General features: G+C 46.5%; 1 protein-coding gene across 1 annotated transcript in view; it reads right to left on the bottom strand.

The window, feature by feature from the left end:
* Positions 1-287: 287 nt before the first annotated feature.
* The window catches only part of LOC104465536 (membrane-associated phosphatidylinositol transfer protein 2-like), a gene marked incomplete at both ends in the record, with an annotated part of 17,202 nt that continues 7,207 nt past the window's right edge, over positions 288-10,282 (bottom strand). Inside the window, 3 exons of the mRNA XM_010078625.1 lie at positions 288-392; positions 4,012-4,107; positions 6,512-6,835. Coding sequence (XP_010076927.1) covers positions 288-392; positions 4,012-4,107; positions 6,512-6,835 — 525 coding nt within the window. The remainder of the gene's footprint in view (positions 393-4,011; positions 4,108-6,511; positions 6,836-10,282) is intronic.

The raw sequence follows: 10,282 nt of genomic DNA on the forward strand, positions 1-10,282 counted from the left end.
AAGGAGCCTAACCAACGCGGAAAATAACAGAGAATCAGGAGCTATCCCAGCTCCCACTGGGCAATTCTTTTTCAGCAGCACTGGCAGAGAATCAAGAGCTATCCCAGCTCCAACTGGGCAATTCTTTTTCAGCAGCACTGGCCAGTCATTTTTATGCTCTGTCTCAGCTTCTCCTTTTGTGAGATGAGGATAAAAAGTTTTACCTTTTTCAGAATGTGGCTGTAACAATTGCCTGGGAATACTGTAAAATAGCACATGCAGTTTGTACTTAAAAAAAAAAAAATTACCCTGGACATCATCGCATTCGGGGGTTTCAATTTTATCCATCAGATCATTGGAACTCCATTTGGTTATTTCTTTCGGGAACATTTCCTCATTGTCAGACAAGTCCTCTTTAAAAAACAGAGTTTTTGAGAGTCACATACACAAATACAAATACAGACAAGAGCACAGAACAGAACTGTAAATAAGTAAGGCTCCATAACTCTAAGTAACCTTATAAACATTTGGATGGCTTAAGTCACAATAAAACACAATACTTTACCAGCTTTTGTTATATAGAAACCAAAGAACAATTGGAAAAGTAAACAGAATATTGCAGTTGCATGTTTTTAACAAACAAAACTCCTAAAGCATGGAAAAAATAACACGGATTTTTAATGCTACCATTTCAGGTACCAAGTTTGATGTTTTTCTTGCTGTACTTTCTGATGATGCTGAAGCACCCAGAACGCTCCAGTACAGGAGAGGACAAAGCGACGTTTGCCACTGGGATCCTCCCAGACCTGTCTGGAAGCTGAGGGGTGTCTCTGGGGGAAGCAGTGACAAGGATCGCTATTGTTACAGGACCCAAGACCTAACAAGGCATGAGTAACAACAGAAACGTGAACTCCCTGGGCTATCTTTAGCCTCATTTCCTTAGGAGATGAGCCCTGTGTGATCACACCCAGTGTACATCTCTGCCAGCTCCCTCCTGCCCCAGGATCTCCCGAATCCCCTCCCTCAGCTCAACTCCAGTTGAGAAAGAATAAGGGTCCCAAAAATATTATGTTCCTAGAAGTGTAATTAAAAGGAAGGGAGATAAAGGAGAAACCCTATAAAACGCCCCTCAATCGTATCCAAACTGCTTCTGTCAAACCAGAGGCGGAAGAGAGATAAAGGAGAAACCCTATAAAATACCCCACAACAGTATCCAAACTGCTTCTGTCAAACCAGAGGTTCTCCGGGACAGCAGCAGCCTCCACGCTTCAGGATTAAACCTGGCAGGCTCTCTGTGGCAAGGCACGTCTTAAAGACACCTTTAGTTTGTGTTGCTGGTTCGGTGGCAACACAAGTCTTAAAAAGACACCTTTAGTTTGTGTTGCTGGTTCTCTTTTTTTTTTTCCTCCTTTCTCTTTTTTTTTACATTCAGGATATCTCTTTTACTGCTACAGAGGTTAAGTGCTTTCCAATTTATTTCCCTTTTTTTTTTTTCCCCTCCTTTCTCTTTTCTTACATTCAGGATACCTCTTTTACTGTTACAGAGGTTAAGTGCTTTCCAATTTATTTACTGCTTTGTGCTTGGTATTTTTTTTCCTGAAAATTTTTGGGCTTGTCAGAGTTATAAACATAACAATACCAGGAGTAATTACAGGTGTCTTGAAGATCTAAAAGCTGTAATCTTCAGAGCCCCAGACTAGGATTCCCCCTTTCTTGGTGCTGTACAGTTACTAAGAAAATAATTAGTTGGAAGAATCCTAGGATGGGGAACAAAAAGATTACGAAATATATTCATCTTTTCAGATGAATCAGTGCAGAGCCAAGCAAAGACCGATTATTTTTAGGAGTTTCTGTTTACACTTTGACCATAAAAAGAGAGCAACTTGGAAACTGCATCAGCATGCCAGTTCCTTTTTCAGCTACGGAAAAAAATTTGAGTAAATCCCCATTTCCTTGCACAAGGGAGTGTGGAGCTACCTGTTCAGAGCGAGTGGAAAGCACAAGCATGTAACACACATGCTGGCAGAGAATTAAGGGGACGATTGCACTCAAAGCTCCTCCAGCAACTTAATCTAAATATTAAACTTATTTCCTTGAAAGGTTTAATTACAGCCCTTATTGCTGCTCAAGTGTGCACTGAATGGGATATTACTCCCATTATTAGCATTTATTACAGGATAGATATTCGATATTACTGTATTTGTCACCACCAGAGCATGCCAGGGAACGAGGATGAGCGGAACCCGGCGACAAGAAATCCTCTCGGGCTCAGGCTACGCCCACCGCACTGTGAGGAAATGTGTGTGTGTGTATGGGAAGCACTTCTGAGGAACCCTGCTCGCCATTGACTCACATCCTGATCCGTGCCAGTTCCCATGGTACCCACCCGGCAGGATGAGCCGAGAGCCGGGCTCCATCCCTGCTCACAGCCCCGGAGCAGGGACACGTCATCCACGGGCCAAGGGGCAAGAAGAGGTCCCTCCCTCCCCAGGAGAGGGCTGTGTTGAACACCACACACATCAGGGCTTCAACTTGTAAGCCCAAATCCCATCAGAGCAGGCAGCTTTTCAAACCCCACTGTGCGGATCGCAGAGGACAATCTGTGCCTAAATGGGGACACGGTGCGTGCCAGCAGCAGAGGAGCTGCTTTTGCAAGCTCCTGGGAGTATTGCAACAGAGATGCTGATACCAACCATGGCACAAGGCTCATTTTTGCTGGTTCTCCTTCCCAGGCCTGTTAGGAGCACATCAGGGGTTCCCTGGGGGCCTGGATCCCAGGCAGAGCCATCCCTATCTCAGTTTTATCACTGAGTAATTAAAAAGGCAAAAAAGAGGGTGGATAGCAATGATGCCGTTTTGATGACTCACTCCTCTTTTCTTGTATGTATATTGCTACAACAAATCCTTTACATAGTTGTTGTGGATGCTACGTACATTTATAAATAGAGACACTTAAAGCTGACCCTTCTCCTTCCAGGCAAGAGGCACGTTCCCCCCTGACGCGCACGCATCCCGGCCATTTAAACTGCTCTGGTGCAAGTCACCGCCCTCCAACAGCATGCTGCTTTCTACCCCAGAATTTGGGATGCATGCCTGAATACCTGATGGGAGAACTCTCCTGGAACATGACACTATCAATTCTTTGAGACTGAACTTCATCTGAACATCAGTGAAAATCTATCTGAACCATCAGGGAAATTCTGCTTTGCAAAACTGGGGCGTGATCTTCTAGCAACTGCACTTCACAGAAAGGTCACCAACTTCATCAGCACATGTTGAGAGTCTAACTTAGATTAGCATTACGAGCCGAGAGAAGAGTCCATCTGTCGTCAGTAGAGACGGGGCCCTTCAGGCTTACATATGCATTAGGTACCATATATAAAATGAGTGCAGCAGAACAAAGCTTCTTCACACACGTGCACAGAGAGAAAAACCAAAACCACTGCTTTCTCCTTATGTGGATAATCAAAATTATTTTGACAATCCAGGAATCAACACCAATTAATTTTGGCACCTGAAATAGCTTGTTGCATTCGCTATTGTATTTCTTGGAACAGGAGAATAAGGAGTTAATAAAGGCAAACTTGGGTCTCTTTAAGCCCAGACAGGACAATGAATCATACCTCCTAAAGATTAAAAAAATCAATTAGAAAAATAATCAAGTCATACTGAATCGGAATCATTAGGACACACCCACAGCCCAGCTAGTATTCCTGGATTTTACCCACATTCATTTGCACCCTATAAAATACAGCTCCAAAGATTAAGGCTGTTCAAGGTCTCTTCAAATAGATCCCACTGCATCCGAAATGTTGCTGTGTTAAATGTGAGTCTGCTGGGTGGTGCTGGGGATGCTGGAGGAAGCTGCACTGATGCTGCACAGATCTTGGTTAGAAAGGAAAAGGCTTCAAACAAAGCAAAAAAATAAAAAAAGTCTCGCTTCCTTCCCCGCTCACCCCCTACCCTCACGCCTTCCGTTCTCTTACCCCACCATGTCAGGAAACAAACGATGGCGATTTAGGCTCCACGTACCATGTGCATCAAAGAATTCATCATCTGAGCTGTCATCCGAGTCTCTGGCAATGCTCTGCATCCTCCACTCGGAGATACTATGGTGTGAGGGACTTGCTGGAAAAAACAAAAAAGCCTGATGCGATAGGCTACATCGGCAAGACGCAGAGTTCCCAACATGATCTTTGCTGGAGGAAGAGTCCTGTGTTCTCTATGAAAATTCACTGCTGCAATATTAAAAGACACAAACCCCCCGATGATGCTGGTGTGATGTCAGTGTACCACTTTACAGATCCTGCTTGTTCACTGTTGTTAGAACCTGCCGGCAAGATGCTACAAAAGCAAGCTGCTTGTATCGCTCTTGTGCTATTTTGAATGGTGGCTATTTATAATTGTTAGGAGGACGTGCAAAATCAGCTGGGTTTTGAAGTTTGCAATTAGGAAGGAAGCAGGCTGATTGGAAGCTTTCTTCGTGCCTCTCATCAGCGCACAAACAGCTTCGCTAACTTTCGGGTGGGTAGCTCAGCAGAGCAGCCTGCATAGAAATCATCTGTTTTCTGGAAGGAAATTGCTTCCGCACAAATTGGATTAGAGATCTATTTAAACTTTAAACTTGAATGATTTAACCCACATGCTATCCAACTACTTCAGAGGGAGCTGTCAGAGCGGCGAGGAGAAAACCCAACGGTCCTCTTGGCTCCTGGTTGCCCTCCTGTACTCACACCTACCTGCTCCCTTTCATTTTCCCCTCCAGAGTTCCCTGGGCTAAATATAAACATATTACAGCTTTTTTTCTATTTTTTTTTTCAGATTTAATTTAGCAACGATCCAGCCCAAACTCTTCTTGGCTGAACTCGTTACCGCACAGCCATCTGCTGAAGCCAGAGAACGGCGAGAGAGGGTTTCTCCCCTCTTTCCGACGGCTCTTGAACATCACCCAGTGCACAGGGAGCGCAGCAAAAACCCGAGGAGACCGACAAATTCCCATTTAGCATCTACAAAGAGGCTGAAAGGCTCTGGTTACTGTGACAGCTGCACGAGCCGTTTCACGCTATTGTTGTAACAGCATTAAATATGTCAAGTCAAATTCTTCCAATTTTGCTTCCCGGTTGTCACGTGGGAAGAGGAGGGAGACCCTCTGCAGAGTCATCTCATGGCAGCTCAGCGCTGGCTCCGCAGCCCCCAACCACCGCCCACCCCTTGGGGAGCAGCCAGCCAGGAGGTTGGCAGAGCAGAGCTAATTCACATCCGAGTGACGTCAAGGCACTCGTATAATAGTTGCTAAAAATAGAGCATATAATAACCTATGGGATGGTGACAAGGGTCCTGCTGTCACCAGAGGTCTCGCTCGGATGGTATAGAAAGGACCGAGATCTTTTTTCAGCTGGAGGTAGCGGTAAGGCGAGACAGCCCTCCCTGCTTCCATACGTTAACATGCTGCCAGCATGAAGAAGGATTAAAATATCTGCGTGACGTACTTCCCGGCACATCGCAATTCATTTCTTTCATTACTTTTTTTCTTGTAAAAGCGGAGACATTCTGCAGCTTAAAAGGTATTCACGCTTTGCTACCAGTGAAAACCTTCAAGTGAAATCCTACGAGGTCTGGAAACTCCAGTGAACATGTCAGCGCTGGAAGAAGGGGTTCGTAACAAAGAGCATAAGAAGAGATGGGCACATCAATATAAAATCCTGGTGCAAGCAAAGTAGCCAGCATTTTTTATCCTTATGCAATGGTTTATGAAGCATCTGGCAGGTTCTTCCCCGGGGCTCGCTCCAGTGAGTCATCGCAAGGTAAAACTACTGCTCATCTCTCATTCACCCTGCGATGAAATCAGGGATGGAGTGGTAAATAAAAACGGAGACTCAACTCACAATATTTAGTGCAGATGAGAGATGGAGAAGCTTCACTCACCCAGATGTCCCCTTCACCGTCACTGGAAAAAATGCTGCCCTTCGGGGTTTTCAGAAAAATCAATTTTTTTTTTGCCATCTTGCTGTGAGAGCTACTGCCCTGCTACGGGCTGTGCTTGAGTAGGAGAGGGAATTGCTGAGGGTTCAAGCTTTCTGCCTGGAACTCTCTGGGAAGAGGTGAATGACAAAATTCAGGACTCAAAGCCGAGCCCTTACAGAGCTCCTAAAAGCCACCAGTGGCTCTCGGGTCACAGGGACTAACTCCCTCTGTGCCGCTGTTTGTCATCTTCTGGGACACAACGGTGCCAGCCCGCTGCCACCTGCTCTCCTGCTGCTTTTTCATCGTTTCTCTACTTTGGAGATCGGCAAGAGTTCTGCCACGTGTCACTGAGTGACAGTTATGGGATGATCAGAAACATTCCCAAACCCATCCCAGGTCATCTGCAAAGACTGAGCCTGCAACACTAGCAGAGAAGGCCTCCGAGTTACACGGACATAGAGAAATACGCATTGTCCCCAGTGTGCCAGCCACGAGGAGACACGGTCGTACCTCCCGAAAGCCCACCCTCCGCGCAGCCTAGAGGAGCGAGTCACCAGCACCACCTTACCTCCTCTCTTTGAAGACCGTGAGGACTTGGAAGAGGTGGACCACTGCTTAGTGAGCGATCTTCCCGAGGCTGTTTCGCTATTACCGGCACCATCCTCTGTGTCAACAGGTGAAACCGTGTTGGCTTCAACATCCTTCTCCCCAGCAGCGTCTTTGACTCCGTGCTGCTCAGCATCATTCTCACTGCAGAATTGGGCCATCTTCTGCGCCAGCATCAGCTGTGCCTCCTTCTCCAGCTGCCGGATGTCCTCAATGGTGAGCCCGTACCATTCATCCTGCCAGCACCACGCCTGCCGATGGGCGCGGACCATGACCTTCCGCAAGCCTGCAAAGCCACAACACCCCGGTCACCAGTGCAGCAAAACGGCAGGAATCCATGCGTCCCCACCCCCAAAGCATCATGACACCGCGGCATGGGTATTATGGTTCTTGCTAACCAACGATGCACTGAAAAATGAGCCAGTGGTCTGCAACAGCTTTTAACTTGGGAAGGGATCTCCTAATTCCAGATCCAAGAGTTTGTCCTGTGACTGCCCACTCCACCAAGGGGGAGCCAGGCACAGACCACAGCTGCAACTCCCAGAAAGTTCTGGGAAGCTATTAACATTTGGATCCAGCCCTCAAAGTGAAGTATGTTCCCAGAAGAAGAAGAAAAAAAAAAAAAAAAAACCAAAAAACCAACATCAGCAACAAAAACCACTGGTGTTTTTTTTTGTTTTGTTTTGGTTTGGTTTTTTTTTGTTTTGTTTTTTTTTGTTTTTTTTTTTAATCCAGAAGAGTTTCAAGTGGTTCCTTCATGAACACTACACAGCCCACCACAACTGTCACATCCCACATCAGCAGCACTAAGATTAAAACCCCTCCTTTTCCTTGGAAACCTGGTTTCTGCCCCTGGTTTCTACAGATCAGCGAAACAGCATCATGAATACGAGCTTCTGAGATAATGGGATGGGAGGCAAAGTAAGGGAGGGAATAAAGATGCTTGATTTTGCAGATACCATCTGTCTTCTGCTGCATGAGAAAAATGAAGTGGGTAAAGCCAATTTAAAATATTTCAGCGCATCACATATCTGAGAGGAAGAACTGTCTTAAAAATCAACACTCAGGGCTCCTGACCAGACAACAGAAACTTTCCTCTAGGACTTAAAACTTGTTGGCTAACCCGTCACACCACCAAGAACAGTGTCGTCACTCAGGACTCCCAACCAATCTTACTGCTTAAAAACTCATGCAGGTCAAAGCTCCAAACTGCTATTTATTACCCATGGAAGCACACAGAAGTAATGGTGTTTTAAAAATAAATACTGACAAACTAATCCTCAGGAGACCTTCTAGGGGATTAAAAGAAAAAACTAAAAAAAAAAAAAAATCAATGAATATTGTTCCCCTCTTTAATTCCTGGGAAACTGAGGCAGAGATGGGTTGAAGCCCATGCCAAAAGCAGCAGTGGGATTTGTTGTCAGTGGGAGTATTGTTTTTATATATTTAATATATTTTTGGTTTTTTAAAATCATACAAAAAGACATTTTTCATATAGTTATTTCCTTCCCCGCCTGGGCGCTTTATTTTCTGCTCTGCGCTTCAGTTAGTTCTTCATGCCACCAGCCACCATGAGTCAACCTATCAGGAGGACGTGGCCACCGAGATCAGCACCACTGCGATGGGCAGCTCAGCCTGACCTCCATCTGCACAGCACGATGACATCTATCAATATTTTATGCATTTCTCTGCCTGGCTTTCAGAAGGGAGCTCTGTGCAGGAGAGGCAGACTGTGACCTTCGGAGGGCTGAACAATGGGCCCCAGCAACTTCATTCTGTCCAGCCTTCGCCGAGATTTAGAGTTATTTCCCGCATCAGATTACTTTTCGCAGGACTACAGGAGAACGCTTTAGCCTCTTCACCTCCCGTCATGATTGACAACCAGACAAGCTTAAAAACGAAGATTAAACTCCCGTCACATCCCCACTGAAAGCCAAGAAAACATTTCCCTGGCTGTAATTCAGTCCAACACCGCAACCATCCTTTGGCCTTCCACACCCACAACGTCCACTTCTACCTGGCTGGAAACACCTTGAAGACAGGCTGCAACCAGACACAGAAGGGAACAGCCCCCTCGCTCCCATCCCAAGGCTCCAGGGCCCAGCAGCCTCTGCTCATCCTCCTGGATCCAGCCGTGATGTATCAACCACCAGCTCTTCAGAAACTCTGCGTAAAGGCACAGATGCCTCCGACCGCATATCTTTGTTTTAATGGGCTAACATCATCAGGAACATGAAAACCATTGGGCGTAAAAAAAAAAAAAAGTCTGCTGAAGTTCCCCCTCTGCCTTCTTTCACTTCATCTCTTTGATCACAAAACTCGTCCGTATTGCTTCCTCCCAGCCCACAGCCCTTCCCATCTGCTTTGATTAGACATCCCAAATCACCCTTCCCTAACGCCTCGTTCTTCCGAAACCAGGACAGCGTTACAGGGCTTTGCGGTGGTTGTGCCTCTATCGCTCCAGATTAGTTATGAAGTTGGAAAGATTATTTTCCTAGCCTCTGGCCTTCACCCGGGATGTACCAGCGATGCTGCGCTTCTCTTGCAGGGAGAAAACTTGGAAGAGAATGAGGCTGTACAAAAGGAATTGAAAAATAAGTCATGGCTTGCAGAAAAATATCTTCACTGCTAGGGATGGAAAACTCGAGCAGTCCCTCAGCACACAGCAGTGAGTATATCACTGAATTCATCTCCAGCCTGCGGCGCTGAAGCCTTGCAGCAGAGAACCCCCAGGGTACGCCAAGAGCCCCCACACAGCCACATGGATTCAAGATCCAGCTACAAACGACTGACCTCACCTGTCCAGACACCGCTGCCCTCCCCGGGCAATGGAAAAAATAAGTCTTAAGGCATTTTTTAATCAAAATGTTAGAGCAAAACAAGATTTTTGTTTAAAAAGTGAAAAGGTGGGGACAGATCAGACCCAGGAAACAGAGGGTAATTAGGAAAAATTTTCCTTTTTAACAGATGGGAGATGCCCATCAGGCCAGTGCTGTGGTGCAGTTCCCTTTCATTTTCCTCTCTGGCAGGAGAGGTTCAAACGCCTCCTGCTCAGCCCACACAGTCCCTGTCCCACGCTCCATCCCACACACTGTGCTTCCAAGCCGTGCCTCCCGGCCGGCCGCAGCCCTTTTGGCAGGTTGCCTTGCAAGCCTGGGGCATGCTGCCAGCTGCAGGAGCTGGCTGGAGAGGCCAGGCTGGGCACAGCATCCCCTCAGCCTCCTTATTCCAGGTCGGACGGAACGCAACGAGCCCATGGAGGGGAGGCTCCAGGTGACGCAAGGCTCTTCCATCCCCCCGCCACCACCTCCTGAGCAAACAACCCCAGCGGTATATGGAAGAACTGCAGGGCAGGAGATGGGCTCCCAAAGAGGTTTTTCGGGTGTGGAGAATCAGGGAGGGGTTTAGAGGAGGTTTTCCACCTTCACACAGCATGCACCACGCTCATCTGAGCTTCCTCCCCAGATTCGGAGGATAACCCCACATTCTCAGCAAGCAAGCCACACGCTGAAGTCAATCAGAAATAACGGGAACAGGTTGTTTTTTGGTTTTTTTTACAAGGATGCAGGTACCAGCTGATTTCAGTAAAATCAGTGGTTAACAAGACTATTATTTCTCTAGAGCGCACAATGCTTTGGTTTAAAAAAACCAACAAGGGAATCACACATGCACCAATGTACGCTTGCAGATTGAGTTCAGAAGTACCCGCCGTTGTTGTGTTGATTTAATTATA

This window comes from Pterocles gutturalis, unplaced genomic scaffold, assembly GCF_000699245.1.
Source record: "Pterocles gutturalis isolate BGI_N339 unplaced genomic scaffold, ASM69924v1 scaffold9798, whole genome shotgun sequence".
Taxonomy (NCBI): Eukaryota; Metazoa; Chordata; class Aves; order Pterocliformes; family Pteroclidae; genus Pterocles; species Pterocles gutturalis.